The sequence below is a fragment of the Natator depressus genome, chromosome 11 (genome assembly GCF_965152275.1).
Source record: "Natator depressus isolate rNatDep1 chromosome 11, rNatDep2.hap1, whole genome shotgun sequence".
Taxonomy (NCBI): domain Eukaryota; kingdom Metazoa; phylum Chordata; order Testudines; family Cheloniidae; genus Natator; species Natator depressus.
In genome coordinates this window covers 2,298,940-2,317,472 of record NC_134244.1, presented here as the reverse complement: position 1 = coordinate 2,317,472, position 18,533 = coordinate 2,298,940, and the positions used below count along the sequence as shown (strand labels likewise).

At 52.5% G+C, this 18,533-nt stretch overlaps 1 protein-coding gene across 2 annotated transcripts in view; it reads left to right on the top strand.

Moving 5' to 3' along the window:
• Positions 1-18,533, top strand: part of TTLL4 (tubulin tyrosine ligase like 4) — a 51,383-nt gene that overhangs the window by 12,549 nt on the left and 20,301 nt on the right. For both annotated transcript variants that reach the window (XM_074967011.1, XM_074967010.1), the window contains exons 2-6: positions 7,836-9,288; positions 13,573-13,685; positions 15,240-15,303; positions 16,416-16,540; positions 17,583-17,693. In XM_074967011.1, coding sequence (XP_074823112.1) covers positions 7,922-9,288; positions 13,573-13,685; positions 15,240-15,303; positions 16,416-16,540; positions 17,583-17,693 — 1,780 coding nt within the window. In that variant the 5' untranslated portion in view covers positions 7,836-7,921. The remainder of the gene's footprint in view (positions 1-7,835; positions 9,289-13,572; positions 13,686-15,239; positions 15,304-16,415; positions 16,541-17,582; positions 17,694-18,533) is intronic.

Sequence of the window (18,533 nt, the reverse complement as noted above, 5' to 3'; positions counted from 1 at the left end):
CCTCTGCAGCCCCTGGGAGTGGGGGCTGGGGGCATGTGGCTCTGGACACTGCCCCTCTCTGCAGGCACCCCCCCCCCCCCGCCCCCAAAGCTCCCACTGGCCACAGTTCCTCATTCCCGGCCAATGGGAGCTGCGGGGGCGGTGCTTGCAAGCCTGAGCAGCGTGCGGAGAACTCTGTCCCCCACCCCGGGGCCACACTGGCCACTTCTGGGAGTGGTGTGGGGCTGTGGCAGGCGGGGAGCCAGTCGTAGCAGCTGCACTGCTGGAGATCGCGAGATGGGTGGGTGACCACTGTCCGAAGCCCTTGTTTATGGACCTTCAGTCACCTCTCCTGCACATACACGCTGAGCAGGTGTAGCCCCATCACTGAAATTGGCCCCTACCCCAATTGGAATTACAGTTCTGTATAAGGTTTTGTTGCACGCTATCAGATGTACTGAAATCCTGACAAGTCACATTGGCCACTTTATGCACTAATTGTGCAAACCTACCCAAGAGTAAACGATGTATGTTTATCAAGAGCTCTTCTGCAATCCACCGCCCCCCCCCCCCCCCCCGCCCCGCACACACACACAGCTCGGCCTATCCCTCAGGGTGCCATCACCCGTCAAACGTTCAGTGGCTTTTTTTGTCAAAACTATGTGGGGCCATTCAACCAGAAAGAGGTGTTAACTTCCCCCTTTTCTTGTTTAACTTAAATGTATATTTGTGTTTGAACGTCCTCCGTAATCTGCTTAGCTGGACAGTAAAGGTGATCTGCGAGGAGGGGGAAACTGAATCATGTCCCCGTCTTTCAGACCTTCTTTACACGTCCTGTCGCAGGAAAAGATGGTTAAAAAGTTAGATTTTTATCTTAGACATGTCAGGAAAGTCAAGTCTCGTCTTCTCTTGTTTTTAGTGGAGGGGCTGCTGGGTGAGTCTGAACCAAAAATGTGCCTGAGACACTTTCTCAGCCCTTGACTGAAGGGTTTGAGCTGCTGAATCTTAGCTCAAAAGAGCTTTTCACCCCCGGAGGTTGAAATAGGTGTGAACAAAGCCAGAAGAGTTCACAGCAGTGGGAATGACAACCCCTCCCCCCAGTTAATTAGAGTTCGCTTAAGTCAAGATCTATGTTCAATAAACAGAGCGGGCACGGGTCTGGGTGGCGGTGGTATGGGGGGACGGTCAGCCTGTCTTTATACACCTTAAAGAAGCACAGAGGCAAATTCCAAGTTTTTTTTCCCCTGAGCTTAGCACCTCTGACGTCCTGCCCTGGGTGTCAGATCAAGCCTGACGCCATAATAGTTTATGGAGCAGGCAAATAGCTTCCCCAGCTTCCCCTCTAATTCAGCAGTAAGCAGACAGCGAAGCCAGATTGGTGAACTGCAGTGACTGGTTCCAGCATGGACAGTGTCTGCTGCTGCCTTCCTGTTGATGGCTGGCCTGTTACCTTTGTAGTAAGGAATGCATCCTATGAAGTGAGCTGTGGCTCACGAAAGCTTATGCTCAAATAAATTGGTTAGTCTTTAAGGTGCCACAAGTCCTCCTTTTCTTTTTGCGAACACAGACTAACAAGGCTGCTACTCTGAAACCTTTGTAGTAAGGTTGTTAACAGCCTGTCACTCCCTGTCCCGTGGGGTGCGCTCTCATCTCCTTCCGATTAGTCTGAGGGCGCGACTTGCTTAAAATGACACCATCAAGTCAATTTGGCCCCATGTGATTTAGTTAAAATCCAGCTCTGCAAAGTGCTTGGAGCTCTCTGGAGGGGAAGCGCTGCGTGAGTGCTAAATACTATTGAAGCTTGGACCGTTACCAGTTATTCTGTGATCCTTTTAAAATCCTGCAGGAAGTCTTATGCAAATGCCCTTTGGAGGATTTGCATTGCAGGTGTTGCAGCATTGCAGCAGCCCCGGAGAGCCGGAAAGTGAAATGGACTAGCACAGGGGCTCCCAAACTTTGGCGGAAAGGAAGTGCTGTTGCTATACAGACACTGCTGTGGGTGGGAAAGGGGAGAGAAGTTCCTAAAACACTATCCTGGCAGCACAAACAGGGAAAACCTCCCTCCTCTGTGTCCGTGTCTTAAGGCTGGAGAGGCAGAGGTGGGGAGAATCGCTGGAGACGGCTCGCTGTCCCCGGCCATGCACTGCATGGTGCTTATAAAGCAATGGCAAAACTCCTGCTGAATTCACTAGGTCTTGGATCAGCATTGAAGGTGTTATGTAAATCCAGTAACTATACCAAAGAGCAGTTCTACTCGGTAGCTCTCTAAAAATGGTCTTCAGGGGCCCTGTATGTGTCTCACCATGAATCCAGTTCCAACTTGCTCAGTTCACGAGTGTTTCTTTCTGACTCACAGCCCTGCCCGCTTACCTGGGAGCTGAGAGGCAAGCTGGTCTGTTCAGCAATAGTGATTCCACCCCCAGTTAATCGTTCTGCAGCTGATTTGTGAGCCAGAGTGGAACCCAGCTCCCCCACCTGGCGTTGGTGGCTTGGCAGGGCTGATGGCCATGACAGCTTGTGGAACAGAGCAATGGAAGATGAGGCTGCCCTAGAGATTTTAGGGGACGTGGTGGTAGCAATACCTGGCTCTGTTTCAGATGCGGCGTGAATGCTAACCACCAGCTCTGCTAACAGGGAACAACAATAGAAAGGGGCTGGGGGGGGAGAATCTCCAGAGCAGGGCTGACCTGTTCCTGGCAGCTGCTACTTCTCCTGCAGGAAGAGCCGAGGACATGGATTGTTGATAGTCTGGTTTTCAGTTTGCTTTCAAACCCATTGCTTGCCTTTGTTGGCAGACACTGCTCTTGTGATGCTGCTCCCCAGTTCTTACCTCCCCTGGTGTCAGTCAGCATGACCTGTGTTATGCCTTACACCTGGGGTGCCATCAGGTGAGACCTCTCCCCTTGGAGGCGATGACATTTCCCCTCGCACTTCTGTTTGTTCCGTGGCAATGACTGAGCACAGCTGTACAATTCTAGCTGTTAAGAGATGGAAAGTTCTCAAATCAGCCAGCCTGTTCCCTGGGGCCTGGCAGGGGTTGTTCCCAGGGGTGGTGCAAAGCTTTGTCCAGTCTAGCTTGCTTTGTAACAGCTTTAGTGAGTGCTTTAGTGAGGTTAGCTGGCTCGAGAACGGTGTAGCTTTGAATGAGGAAGCAAGTACCTAAAATCTCCAGCTACTGAAGAATTCTCCTCTGAGAGTTGGTCCCTGTCTGTCCTGTGCTTTGCCAGTGGCCCCGTGAATTCTTTATTTCCTGTTCTCGGAGTTAACTCACTCTGTTATCTCTGCATGGTTCGCTTTTCCTTCCTTCCCATCTCTGACCATGCGCGTTCTCTGTGAGTTTGTCCACACGGGGAAGCTGACCGCGAGAACTCTAATGGTATAATTTATACTGCTAACACTATGCCGTATAACTGCTTGTGGGGAGTATTAGAGAGACAAGGCGGGGAGGGGGCGTAATGTCTTTTTTTGGACCGACTTCTGGTGGAGAGACAGACACGGAAGAATGCTTTCATCAACTGAGCGACTGCCTCTCGGGTAGGTGGATTTCCTGCACCTACGGGGGAAGGCCGCTCATCGGGGTAGCGTCTACACTAAAGTGCTGCAGCCGTGCCACTGGAGAGGTTTAAGTGTAGACATACCCTGAGCCAGGCATATCCTGGGTGGCGGGTTTCTTTCCTTGCTCCTTTTTACACTGTTTCTTCTCAGATTAATCTGATTTGTCCCCTGGAATAGCTTCAGAATTCGAGTGTCTTTGCAGTCTGCGTGTGCCTGGGGAAGGAGAGCTGGAAGCAAATATTAAGTAATCTGTTTACCAGGAGTAACTCAATCCCAGCGGCTCATGGTGTCTTGGCTTCACTCTTGGTCTTGTGCTAATCGATGTGAATGTCACAACAGGGAGGAACGTGTTTTGGGTGCAGACTAGGTGACACAATACTGCGCGACTTCATTCCATGCAACAGGCTTGATTCTCTCTGCCGGGAGCAAATCTCCACTGTTCTCCTTGTTTGCATTATTGATGGATCAGTATAGAACCGGAAGGGCTGCGGGCCACAGTTCGTAGGAGGGCGGGTCTGTGCTATCCAGTGTGCCGTTTCCTAGTGCTGGTGCTCCAGTGAACCCTGTGGGTGCCAAGGTTTGTGTGGGAGTGTTTGTTGTGATGCTGTGAACACTAGTGAGCAGGATGGGAGGACAGGCAGTACATAGGCCCCCATGTACCTTGTTCGTCTGTGGGGACCTGCAGATATTTCACAAGCTCTCACCTGGTAGCTCTTCGCAGCCGTGCACATGGTGCTCATAAAGAACAATGCACTGAAGTCCTGCCCTGAGCAGCGCTTGCACCCAGCACTTCAGGACGTGAGTGCAGCAAGCTTCATTTTCTCGCCAGCGCACAGAGCTGGGACCTGGGAACTAAGTATAGTCCAGAGAATGAGCCACAGGTGGATTCTCTGGATGCTTTCCTTGGGTATGGTTACACTGCAGCCAGGAGCTTGCATCATAGCACAGACAAACGGACGCATTAGCTTTGCTCGAGGCACTGTGCTGGACGTGGCAATGGAGCCGGGGTAGTGTGGGTGGCAGCTCAAGCTACGACTTGAGTATGTGCCTGGGGGGCCGGGTGGGTTTGTACTCAGGTGACTAGCCGGGGCTGCTGCCCTGGCTACGCTGCTACTTTCAGGGCCTCCATGTATCCCTGCCGAGAACCATGCGCCCAACTGCTATGTAGACACCCCCTTAGTGAGTAGTGCTGGGGAAGGGTGCCAGCTTGACATCCACAGCTAAAGGCAGCAGGGCACAGCCTCTGTCTTGGGCCTGACCCAGAGAGATCATTTCTGTTCAGTCCCTGTGGCCTGTACTGGTCCGTACCTCTCTGCAGAGCCTGCCGCTGACGTGAACAAAGACTCTAGGGAGACCACATCTCACCTCGTTCAGTCGCTGCTGTCCTGAGCGGGACTCAGACTAGAGCTATGAAATCCATTAACTCCTGTCAAAGTTCAGGTCTGCAGATGATCCCTGCTAGGCGCTCTGCTTGTCCGACTGAGTCCACTCATCTCTGGAGAGCTGTCTCAACTGGACCTGGTGGCCTTGAGTTTGCACATGGCTCCTTTCTAAGGCAGAGAGCAGCATGCCCGTCGCATCACCTGTTTATTTTGACATTGCCCCAGAATCCGACTCCACCAAGTCGTGTTGTATCTGGGTCCCAGCTCATTGCCAATATTCTGAGCTTTGAGGGCTCTTTACAGGGCAAATTCTGTTCCTGCTGCTCCAAAGGGAACTTGTGCTAAACTTAATACGCTTTCTGCCCGCCCCCTTCCCAAGGATTGTAGTGTCCTTGTCCATGAGTTCCTCCTAACAGTGTAGTACAGTTAAAAAGAGCCAAGGCTCCCGAGTGGCAAAAGGTAAATGAATGTTTGGGAATTAATTCAACCTGCTAATTCTGTTCTGTCCGGGTTCTTATTTCATCCACATCACCACAGTATCTGGGTGCTTTCCAGTCATGCGTTAAACCATGTGACGAACATCTGTCCCATGTGTTCCCCCTCTCTCCAGTGTGCACAGGGGAGCGTGTTGGTTTGGTAGGGTTTGGGGTTTGCGTCTGCGTTTAATGTAGACGCTGCTGTGTTTATCTTAGCGGAATCTCCTTTTGGTATGGCTGCCAATAAACGTGCCCTCCCAAAGGAAAGGCCAGGTACAGTAGAAATGGTTACAAGTGGAGACAGGCCCCCCTCCCCCCCCCCCCAATGGTGAGATTGGCTTAAAAATCATGAAATGTTGCAAGACTGTGTACTGGGATCTTATTTAGTCTTCTGGTTTCCGGGGGCTTGTCTACGCTGCCAACGCTGGGGCGGCACCGCTGTGCTGCTGTAGGGCTTCAGCATAGACGCTGCCTCCACCGGCGGGAGGGGTTCTCCCGTCGGCAGGGGTAACCGCCGCCCCAAGCGGTGACCAGTCCCCCCCGGAGCAGCATGGTTAAGCTGACCTAAGTCCCCATGTAGACAGCGCTAGGTCAACGGTCCGTCGACCGTTGGTAAACAGACCTTATTTTCTAATGTAGCCCAGGCCTGAGCCTTTGGAGCACACTCAGGTGACACGTTCAGGCTTTTCTCTGCAACCAGGAGGGTGAGAAACTTGAGAGTTGAGATTGTCACATAATCATGACTCCGGGAGCTGGGTCTTTAAGAGAAGCACCGCGATCTCAAGACCTGCGCGCATGAGTCAGGAATGCTGCAACTGTTGAATGCTGTAAACCTGACATTGTTCGAAGGGGTTTGGCCGTATTGTCCACCAGGCTTGGTGTGATGTCTCATCTGCTGACTCATTGAACTGTGGCTGTATTTTTTGGCAATTGGATCTGTTCTTTTGCAGCTGCTTGCGAAACTGCAAAGCAGCAGTGAAAAGGGATTTCTCCCCTGTACTTGGCTAAGAAAGTAAAGGCTTTTGTGTGGGCAGAGCTCTTTCAAAGGCCTCGCTGAGCTGTTCTTTGCTGCATCCACTTTTGTGTGAGAGACCAGCTGTTCTTTGACTTTGTGTCCAGTCTAGAGAGAGCTTCCATCTCTGAGAGTTCAGAACTAAGAACAGAGAATCTCTTGCCTGCTTCCTACCGCCCTGTATCTTCACCTCTGTCCTGGGAAACACTGTACTCTGGGTGAGTTTGTGTGGCTCTCATCTGAGCGAGCTCCAACAGCCAGTCCTTGAGTAGTGTGCCGCTTACAGGGGTAACACACTGAATCGGCCTGTCTGCATGCATATGGCCGTGTGGAGACCCCGTGGTGCTGACTCGCGAGGGGAGCAGTCAGTCCTCAGTCTGTGATCTGTGTTTAGTTTTGACTTCAGCAACAGCATTTGTTCTAAAATTGCGGTTCTCATCGAAAGGATGGGTGGCAAACTCACTTCTCTATTTTGGGGGTAGCACCACAAGTTGTACACAGGCTTCTGGGGGGGGGGCGGTATAATCAGTGTGGCCTCTCGCCCCGCGATCTCTTTCCTAACAGCGGGGTTGGGTGCGTGTTGCTCATACCATGCTGAGGGTGACCCCTGCATTTCCCAACTAGTTTCCTGGGGTTCGCCCCCGCCCCCATCACCTGAATTCGAAGAGTGTATTAATATTTTGTAACCAGCCTTGCATGTATGAGCCCTCAAAATAGACAGAATTCTTCTCTTTCTGGTTGGATTTCTCTGGATCTTTCTCTGCCAAACTGGGGCTTCTGTAGCCTGTGTCCCGGGAGGGGCGGGGGATGAAGGTGGCATCAGCTGAGGTTTTAGCTAGCCTGTTTTGGGCATTAGGGGTGACGCTCCGGGCCCCACAGGTGGGTTTTAGCTAGTCTCCTTGTCAGTCCTACACCTGGTGGGGGGCTGAAATGTTGCTGTGGGTGGTCACTCCCTCTTTGGCATTTGCTTTGTAAACTGACATCAGGAATGTCCCCGTCCTCCCGCTGAACTTCAGACGCTGCCTCTCACCCGAGTGCCCCTGTGGCCCAGGAAGCGCCGTTCACTTCTCACTGGGATGCCCGGGCAGAGCCTCAGGAGGCACCATGGGCTCGCTCTGCAGTGTGGGGAGGGGCGCAGCCATTGATAGGCAGGGATGGCTGGAGTAAGCACAGCCCACCTCCCCGTCCCCTCTAATACTGTAGTACTGTCCACTGAATCATAGAATCTCAGGGTTGGAAGGAACCTGAGGAGGTATCTAGTGCAACCCCCTGCTCAAAGCAGGACCAACCCCAACTAAATCATCCCAGCCAGGGCTTTGTCCAGCGCGCACAGAGCTCACCCTGCCTTGGTGCTGGGCACTGGGCAGGGTGAGCTTTGCCCGTGGTGCGGGCTGCAGCTGAAGGCTTTTGCTTACTGTGTCCTTGCTGCAGGCTGACAGGACCCTGGAGAAGATGCTGGTGATCCCGCCTGAGTCCCTGTTCTGAGTCAGCCCTTGCCTGGTGTGCTATGGCTCTACATGGCCTCTGCAGGACCGGAGCACTATAGCATAGGCCTCAAGACGGGAAGCAACTTCCAACTCCCCGTTCCAGCTGCGGAGAGATCCCCCGAGAGCCAGGCCTGGTTCCTCGCTCAGCAGCAGGTGAAGCCCATCTGGAAGCTAGGAAGAAAGCATGTAAATACTTTCCAGGACCACAGGCCAATCCACTCAGGGATCCCTCCCCAGCGCGCCTGCTTCTTGTACCCAGCCTCGTTATGCAGCAGTCACCTGAGTGACCGGAGCCTGCCCCTCTCCCGGTCCCCGCCCCATCCCTTCCCGGACCTCGCTGGGAGCACATTGCTGTATCGGCGCTCTTACCTCAGACACAAGCCCTACCAGCGGCTCGAGTCCATCTGCTTACGGTCCAGTGCTTTGGAGAGCCGACAGCTTCCTTTCCCACCCAGTGCTCTCCAGGCTGACCTCGGCATGGCGTCCTCAGCGGTGGACCCGTTCCCCCGGCCGAGTGCAGCTGGGGAGCAGCCCGGCTCAGGGGGGAAGAGTGCTCCTCTAGGCTCAGGTAGACAAACGTCCAGCCAGTACAAACCAGTGCTAAACAATAACTCCTTCCTACGGCCAAACAGTGCTAAGGTGCCTTTGCTGCAGTCGCCGGAAAACAAGAAACTGAAGACCCCCCCTAGGTCTCCTGCGATATCTTGGTCCCATTGTGGGGGGAACGGGGATGGCTCCTCCATGAGTCTGGAGAACAGATCTGGGAAAGGCAACGGCCTTGCCCTGGAGCACGCCACCCCCATGTCCCGCCTGTCTCCAGTTCAGCCCAATGCGGCCCTCCGAGCCGAGCGAACCTCTTTGCACTTGGAGGACAGTGAGAGCCGGGTGCAGACTTTAAAAGCCAAGGAACGAGAGATCCGGCTCACAGATGCCGTGAGAAAACTGAGTGGGAAGGTTAACACCTACAACAAATTCGGCCGCAGGATTGAGACCTCCTGCCTCATGAACACGGGCTTCCAGTACAACCTATTCAACAGGAACAGCCACTGGAAACAACATCTCTTCACCCAGCTGAGCCCAAAAGAAACGGCTGCCCCCTTGAACTTGGAGATGGGTAACCGGTGCCTAAGCGGTAACCTGAGCCTGGCTGGCCCCGACAGTGCCGCTGTCTGCACGAAACGAATCAGTGTTCGCCTCTTAGCCTCCAATTCTGACTCTTCGGACCCCAGTGCGCCCTGTCGGACTGTGAACTTCCTAGCCCTGAGCAGTGGAGACCAGGTGGGGAAAAGCGAGCCAGCCCCCCATGCCGACATCTCCGCGGTAGCAGCTCAGATGTCCACCATCCAGCTGAGCAAGGATGCGAAGTGGGAGCAGGCCGCTCCCCTGAGAGACCTAGAGTGAGTACCATGGGAAAAGTCCTCCGTGATCTCTCCTTTGTGGAGCTGGGGGGTCAACTGGGCTGCCGTGGCCTTGGTGCCCCTCTGCAATTCTCGGCAGGCACAGCTCGGGTTGGACTCCTGCGTTCTCTGTGTTCTGAGAGCCGTTCCAGATTCCTACTTGGGGGTGTGGATGCTTATGGGAAGATGATTGCTTGAGAATGCAGGCAGGTTACCTAGGAGCACTACTTCCATGTGCCATGATCCGTTACAGCTGTCGAACTGAGAGAAGCCGTGTGCCCCAGACAGGGAATCGGCCAGCATGCCTGGCTTCTGTCCCTGGTTCTGCCCCTAACTCCCTGTGTGACCTTGAGTGAGTCTCTTCACCGCCCATCTGTGCCTTGGTTTCCCTATCTGTCAATTATATGGCCTCCCCTTTGGGAAGAGCTGTAAGAGTACTAAGTAGGTGTTACTGCTGCAGCATGGTATTAGGCAGCTGCCGGCTGGCTCAGCATTTTTTTTCAAGCGCACTAATGCCCCTGTACGGGAGCAGTTCCCTGACCTGTACTAATAACCAAATAGCCCTGTACTAATAACCAAATAGCCCTGTGGTGCAGACGGTGTTACTCAGGTTGGTCTCCTGTGCTAATAACAAACATTTAGACAGAGGCGACTGTTTAATTGGACCTGCTAAAAATGAAAGGAAATTGCCCTGAGCTTTGGAGAACCTGTCTGTCTGCAGGGACGAATGGCAGGTGAGCTGTCAGATATTGGGTAAAGCTTCGTGACTAAATCCCAGATCAAAGGGACCTCGCTCCCTTTGCAGCTTCCCCTGTGATCTGTCTGTAATTATCTCGCTTCCCCAGTGATCTGCCAGGCTCACTGCGCTTCCCGTGGGCGGAGGAAGTTCGGCCTCTGCAGTCAGGGCCTTTTGCCTGTCTTTGCTCCAATAAAGGGGTTCCTTTAGCGGTTTGCTCAGTTCTCGGGACAGTGGTGCTGCGGCAGCTTGCTGAAGCATATCTGAAAACCGAGCACGTGTCTCTCAGCGCCAGCCCGGTTCTGAAGTGGCAGTGCTCACCTGTCCCTGGAAAAGCCCAGCCAGTTTCAGACCCAGCTCTGCCACTCAGGGGCTGCTCCTGCAGTCACAAAGGATCCAGGTTTGTGTTTTCAGTGCAGCAGACCAAACCTTCCCTAGGGACTGAGCTGGCCTTATGCAAGCGTGGAGGTGACATGGGGGGCACGGAAGGGAGGGGATTGAACCGCAAGTGAGGAATGTGGGATAAGAGGGAAAATCCTTTCATGAATTGAGAACTGGTTAAAAGACAGGGAACAAAGGGTAGGAATAAAAAGTAAATTTTCAAAGTGGAGGGGGTAACTAGTAATGTTCCCCAAGGGTCAGTCCTAGGACCAATCCTATTCAACTTATTCATAACCTGGAGGAAGGGGTAAACAGTGAGGTGGCAAAGTTTGCAGCCGATACTAAACTGCTCAATATAGTTAAGACCAAAGCAGACCGAGAAGAACTTCAAAAAGGTCTCTCAAAACTAAGTGATTGGGCAACAAAATGGCAAATGAAATTTAATGTGGATAAATGTCAAGTAATGCACACTGGAAAAAATAACCCCAACGATACATACAATATGATGGGGGCTAATTTAGCTACAAGTAATCAGGAAAGAGATCTTGGAGTCATCGTGGCTAGTTCTCTGACGACGTCCACGCAGTGTGCAGCGGCAGTCAAAAAAGCAAACAGGATGTTAGGAGTCATTAAAAAAGGGATAAAGAATAAGATGGAGACTATCTTATTGCTCTTATATAAATCCATGGTACACCCACATTTTGAATACTGCATACAGAGGTGGTCTTCTCATCTCAAAAAAGATATGCTGGCATTAGAAAAGGTTCAGAGAAGGGCAACTAAAATGATTAGGGGTTTGGAACGGGTCCCGTAGGAGGAGAGATTCAAGAGGCTAGGACTTTGCAGCTTGGAAAAGAGGAGACTAAGGGGGGATGTGATAGAGGGCTATAAAATCATGAGTGGTGTGGAGAAAGGGAATAAGGAAAAGTTATTTACTTGTTCCCATAATATAAGAACTAGGGGCCACCAAATGAAATTAATGGGTAGCAGGTTTAAAACAAATAAAAGGAAGTTCTTCACTCAGCGCACAGTCAACCTGTGGAACTCCTTGCCTGAGGACGTTGTGAAGGCTAGGACTATAACAGGGTTTAAAAGAGAACTGGATAAATTCATGGAGGTTAAGTCCATTCATGGCTATTAGCCAGGATGGGTAAGGAATGGTGTCCCTCGCCTCTGTTTGTCAGAGGGTGGAGATGGACGGCAGGAGAGAGATCACTTGATCATTACCTGTTAGGTTCACTCCCTTGGGGGCACCTGGCACTGGCCACTGTGAGCAGACAGGACACTGGGCTGGATGGACCTTTAGTCTGACCCAGTCTGGCCATTCTTATGCTCTTATGGAGAGGAACATGCAGCAAAGATCTCCCAGAGCAAGGTCATGGTACCCAGCAGCCCTTGAGATTCAGGGGAAGGGGCTCTGTTTCCAAGTGAGAGGATGCCAGGAGACCATGCAGAGCAGGAAGGGATTTGAATGGTTTTGGGGGAAGAGGTGGAATTGAGTTGCATCTCCAGAGTGCTGGGGCTAAAGAGAAGGGCAATAAATAGTCCCAGGTGTCTCCCCCATGGTGTGCTTGGGTGTCATGGCCCACAGTTAGCAAAAGGAGTTGCTGTTTTGCGTGACACATTGGGTTTTAAAAGCCTGTTGCCCTCCAGCATGACCAGGGTACAAGTGTGACGGGTTGCCCCCCTTTAAGGTGCTACCTGATGTACTGAGATACCACTGAGCCCACCTGTTCTGCCAGCATGGGCCCCCTTTAACCTGTCTTGCTGAGCCAGGCTCTTAAGCCTCCTCTAGCACACACACAGGCTGGGCCACACCCTGCTGCGGAAAGACACAGACACTGAGATCAGCTGTGGGAAGACTCAGCTTAAGGGACTTGCCCCAGCACTCAAGTGCCCGGCTCCCTTGGAGTACAGATCCAAAGGTATAATGTCTTGCGCTGTATAGAAAAATCTGCACAGCGCGAACTCATAAAAATTCGCGCTCTCCCTCAATGTGAAGAGAGATGTGCACAAGTTCTTGCCCCCCCCCTCCCCAGTTAGAAATTGCACAAACTGGGTTTAACAATAAACAAATGTATTAACTATAAAAGACAGATTTAAGTGATTATAAGAGATAGCAAACAGAAGAAAGCAGATTACTAAGCAAATAAAACAACATGCAAACTAAGCTTGATACACAAAGAAACAGATTACAAAATGTTATTTCTCACCCTAAATGTTGAATTAGACAAATGGCAGAGTCTTGGAAGCCAGCAGCACTGGCCTGCAGCTTGGAACTTCAGGTACTTTCACTCACAAGCTGGATGTCCTCCCAGTCTGGGCTCAGCTCTTCCCCCCCCAGTTCAGTTCTTGTTTCCAGGTGTTTCCCAGTGTCTCTTTGGGCGGGGAGACAGAGGAGAACCACGATGATGTCACTCCCCTACCTTATATAGCTCTTGTCTATGGGGGGAATGGTTTGTCTCCCAGTGGAAAAACACCAGCATACCAAGGGGTGGGTCCAGTACCAGGTAACTCCGTCCCATGTCTCTGCAGGGTCGTAGCAGCCATTACTTGCAGGCTGCTTGGAGCGTCCACAGGAAGACTGAGCTCTTTCACAGTCCATTGTCTCTGCTAATGAGCCATCAGCCCTCTCTGGCTTTTCCATTGTTGTACCTGAAGGGCTTGTTGTGGGTGTCACCCAGAGTAGCACATTTGGAATAGATACATGGTCAATATTCCTAACTTCAGATACAGAAATGATACAGGCACACAGATTGGATAATCACGTTCAGTGAATCAGAACCTTGCCAGTGAGATCTTACGTGAGCCATCCGGCATAAAGCGTATCTTCGTTATGCCATATTCATATCAGAACCATATTTCTAGGACAAATGTGGGGTGTAGCATCACAACAAGTACCTTGGCTCCCAAAATGTCTCGAAGTGCTGCCCCGCATCTCCTCTCATCTGAGCCGTGTAGGTGCCCTGGGGATCTCTGTAGCAAAGACAGGTGGGCAGGTGTCATGCTCTAGCCGCCCTGCCTTGGTGTAACGTATGTCAGCCCAGGCACATGGCGGAGATCCTTCTCGAGGGCCACTGAGATTCTTCCGTGGCGATGATGGAAACACGCCACGCGTGCCGCTGCATGGATGGACTTTACTCTCCGTTGAATTCCTTGTGTTCTAGGGCGGCCGTCAACCTGCCCCTGCTCGACCCTGGGGAGCCTGAAGCTGATGCAGAAGAAGAGCTTCCTGATGGCTTGGAAGATGGCTGCAGTCAGGATGAGGAGGAAGAGGAGGGTTAGTGCGGCTGTCCCAAGGAGAGCTGGGGGCTATGTGTATGTGTGTGACTGGGGATCGATGAGCACTGCTCTCCTCGCTTTCCAAACAAGCCAGCTGAGGATGCTTGGCTGGGATGTGGAGAGCTAGGTGTGAGTGAGGCCGTGGGCCATGGCTCCTCAGGAATGTTTGACCCAGGTGTGATGGATTCTCCCCCCACCATCACCACCACTGGAACTGGGGTACCACTGAGCCCTCTGTTTCACCAGCTGGGGCTCCCTCTCACCCCGGGATGCTGTGACAAACTGCGGTCCCCTCCAAGAGCTCTGCTCACACAAGCAGGGACACCCCCAGCTGCAGGTACATGAAGGCTTCTCCTCAGCCACTCAAGAGCTGCCAATAGAGTGAGGCTCCAGCCAGAAAACCCCCAGCTCCCTAGCCTAGGACCCCGGAGCTGTACTGTTCTGCCCTGGTCAAAAGCCTGACCAGTGTCTGAGTTATTACCCAGCTCTCCACTTCTCCAAAGGAAGTAGACGTGCCCCAACTCTGGTTCCTGGGCAGAGATTTTTCCCCAAGCACTTCACTCAAACCGCACGGCCTTTGGTAAAATATAAAACTGGTTTATTAACTAAAGAAAGAGCGCTAATAAGGGATTCTGAGGGGTAGCAAACAGATCAAAGCAGATTACCTAGCAAATACACAAAACCGCAATCTAAGCCTAATATACTAAATAGGGTTTGAATTAAGCAGTGTCTCACCCTGTCAGATAGATAAAAGTCCACCAGTGTTTCATATATAAGCAGGCTTCCTTCTTTCCAGTCTGGGACCAGCACTTCCCCCAGTTCCGTCTTTGTTCCTCAGGTGTTTCCAGGTGGAGTGTGGGAAGGGGATTGAGGCCCCATGGTGATGTCACGTCTCCCTTTTATAGCTTATTCCATATGGCAGGAACCCCTTTGTTTAAAGCCAAGCTGCCAGCCCATTTTGTGGAAAAATACAGGTACCAAAATGGAGCTATTAGGTGAGGCTAAGCCTTTCCATGGCCCATTGTCTGCTGATGAACCATTAACTTTGGATAGTCCATTCACAATGTGCTGGCTAGGCTGAATGTACCCCCCCTTGTGGGTGTTACCCAGGAGCAAACACCTAAATACACGCACATAGTCAGTATTCATAACTTCAGATACAAAAATGATACATGCATTCAAATAGGAAAATCCTATTCAGCAAACCATAACTTTTCCATTGACACTTTACATGACATAGGTTGTAGAAGATCTATCCTATTCCTATCACTATGGTGAATATGGGTGCAGAATGTCACACCAGTATCTGGGATTCTCTGCCCCAGAATTAGAACTGGTGTTTGGCTGGTTGTAATTGCAGGCCCTGTGGGGCATTGAACAGGGATCGTTTGAAACCCCTGTGCATAGCCCACCTGGCCAGTTTCCTATGATTGCTTGGGGGCGTTGAGGGAGGCTGTGAAGAGCATTGGTGGTCCTTGGGTTTCAGACTCTTTCCCTCATCTCCAACAACATCCCCAGTCCTTGTCTAATTTAGTCTCTCCTCCTCCTGCAGGCGAGTCAGACAGCTCCTCCGTCACAGGTTTATCGCCCAGTGGCTCTGTGGCTCTAATTTCCAGGTTAGTTGCTCTAAACGGGGTCCTACAGCAGAGTGGTTGGTGTCTCGGGCAGGCGCTTGGCCCCTTGGCAGAGGGAAGCCATTTTGGTGTAGGATACAGAGTACATGTAGTGACTGGATTTCAAATCAAAGTCAGCTGATTGGAGGCATTCTGTCCCCAATACAGACCAGTCTGCAAATACCTTTAATGAGAAACACCTGTTCGCTAGCTGCAGGGTAAAGCACCTGTCTTCAGTTCACTCCTATCCCTTCGTTACTCCTGGGCACAGGTTGGGATTTGCCCCAGCTGGACTTAGTTGCGGCTCTCTGACAGCTGCCTGGCCTCTGGCAAAGGAGCTGGGCTTGCCAGGCACCTCGCTCCAGTGTCTAAGGGACCAGTCTGAATGTCACAAATGGCCGAAGTGCCTGGCCCTGCTTGGCCCCTGGGCTCCTGCAGCAGGGAGCGACTAGGCCATGGAGACAGCGCGTTCCTCTAAGCCCTCGGAAATGGCCCCCTGGCGGGAAGAGGGGCGCTTGCTCTGACACAGCCTGTGCGGCTAACCTGGGCCTCGTGCTCCAGGGCTCTCAGTGGGATGCCTTCCGCCATCACTAAACTCACTAAGGAAATGGAGCACAGGAAAGCTGCTGGAGTCGGTTGCTGCAGGTGTCCTCGAGTGAGGGGTGAAAACTCCTGATAGGAGGGACAGCCACGCCCTGCGAGAGTGTAACGTCCCTGCGGTTGGCGGATTGGGAGGGCTGGCTTTGTCCCAGGCTGGCAGCTGTACAGGGGCAGATCTAGGGAGTACACATCGCTTTGGGGTAGCTTCCCCCTCCAGTCAGGACAATGGAGTTCCACCTGACCCTTCCCTTTCTATCAGCCAGGCTTCCTTGCTGCCCTGGAGCAGAAACAGCTCAGCCTCTCCGCGACTGGCCTCAGAGCCTTAGATCCCTTCCTGGTGCCGGTTGCGTCACGGAATCTCTGAGCCCATGGGGGTGAATTGCAGGGAGCTGGTATTGAGAGAGGCTGCCGGGGAGCTGTACCGGGGGATGCCCGTTTCTCTGGACCTGTTGTCAGTGCCTCGTCCCTTGTCTCAAAACAGTCCAGCCTTTGACCCTCCCTCTCTTATTTTCCAGGAATTGTATTGAGTGTTTGACCCAGCCACTTGAGGCCCAAGAACGAATCCTCAAACCAGCTCTCATATGCAGTTTATTCCCCACCGTGCCTCCAACCATCTACTTCAGTACTCGGGATGAGAAAGGTGAACTGGGTTTGAGCACCTCTAAGTGCTGAGAGCAGAAAGGGGCAGGGAGGAGCCATGAGCACGGGCCGGGAGTGGAAGGGGCCGGAAGTAGTGGAGGGCTGGAGTGAATGGTGGCACAGTAATGCCAGTTAGATGCTCCCTTCTCATCCCGGGATAAAAGAACAAGTAACCCCCTCTGTGAAATTAAGGGAATAAACTAAAATGACCACCTCCACGGGTTAATTCTTAAAGCTGGTGGAACTCCCTGCCCCATGTTATTGAGGCAAACAGTTATGCAGGGTTAAAATACCCAAAGGGGTTAGAAATGGTTGTGGTTAAGAACGTCTGCAGTGAGGTTGGAGAGGGGGAGCCTTCTGTGCCTCGGGGCAGCAGCTGATCACGAGGTGGTGCCAAGAATACAGCTCTCCCCCTTTGCAGAGTTAATTTCATTCCAGGGGGTCTTGCTCCTTTCTCTGAAGATCTGACCATTCCAGCTTCCAGAGGCTGCTGATCCAGACAACTGGCTGGTCAGTGCTGGGATCGCAGTCCCTAGAGTGTTAGCCAACGGGAAGAGAGAAGATATTAGACGTTCTCGTGGGCAGAGCTCCGGGGTAACTGGCAGCCCATCCCCTGCTTGGAAGGGTCCAAGTGCTGTAGCGGGCTTAAGAACATGGAGAAGCTGTCTGCAGTCTTCCCAGCGTGGGAGAACAAGGGGCACTTTACTCTGAGGGTCTCCGGCACGAGAGGGATTGGTCCGTTTGACGGAAGGGATCAAGCCCTGCTGGGTGGTGCTCTCCCCGCTCCATTCCCTTCAGTTATCACCCTCCAGTCCTTGCCCTCCTGTAATAACTTTACCTGCTTGAGCTTTCTGTGGTCTCAGCTAAGTATAGAGCTCTGCTTCACCTTTCCTCCCAGGCTGTCAATCAGCTAGCCCCGATTCACCCCTCAGGGTAAGCTTGTAAAGGCATCTGGGTTCCTTCAGGACAGAAGGGGCTACAGAAAGGTGAGCTCTTGTTTTCCCATCATCCCGGATGTTTGCAATCACTTCTTTCCCTGCCAGTGGAGAAGCTCCCCTGGGAGCAGAGGAAGCTGCTGCGATGGAAGATGAGCACCGTCACCCCCAACATCGTGAAGCAAACCATCGGCAGGTCCCACTTCAAAGTCAGCAAGAGTAAGTCGGCTGAGTTGGCAGGCGCTGAGGCTGTGGGGCCGTGGTGAGCTCCCTCTCCCAGCCTGGAGGGGAAGGCGTCTCATCCCTCCCACGTCTCATCCTGCTGCTCACAAAGGGGGAAACCGAGGGCAGTTCTGCTCTGGGCCTGTGTTGGCCTTTTCGCTGCTGGAGACTAGAATTCGGTTAGGTGGCAGGAGAATACACGTAATGGTCTCGGCCTAGCCCCTCAGCCTCGTCGCCAATGCCGCGAAGGTCTTTGCAGAGGATGGCTTCGCTAGCTGTTTCTGCTTGACATGCCCAGGGCTGGGAGAGGTGATTGTGAGTCCTCCTGCGTCTCCTAGCTCAGTGGTTCGTTCCCTCTGCGCGCTGGGGAAGCGGTCGCGTCTGGTTAGATGGGTGTAACTCATGAACACTGAGCTCCTGCTGACGTGCAAGTCTGAAATGAGGGGGCAGGGAGAAGCCGCCTTAGATCATTCAGCCCATCTTTCCCCCTACAGTGTGTCCTGCCAGGCTTTGACCAGTCTAGCTGCAGGGCTCCTACTTGTCAGGACACCTGTCCTCAGCCCGGTGCATAGGGATTATAACAAGATGCCAGCAAAGAGGCTCTGTAGTATAGTGGAGAGGAAGCCAAGAAGTCCTGTATTCTCCCACTGCCTCCCATTCGCTTTGGGCAGGACGCTAACCTCCCTGCCTCAGTTTCCCCGTCGGTAAAAAGGGGTCTGGTTAGTTATCTGCCTCCCCGAGTTGCTGTGGGAATTAATTCACTAATGTATGTATGGTGCTTTGAAGATGAGAGGTGCAGTCTGTGTGCTCAGTGCAGGGTGTTCTGCACCAGTGATA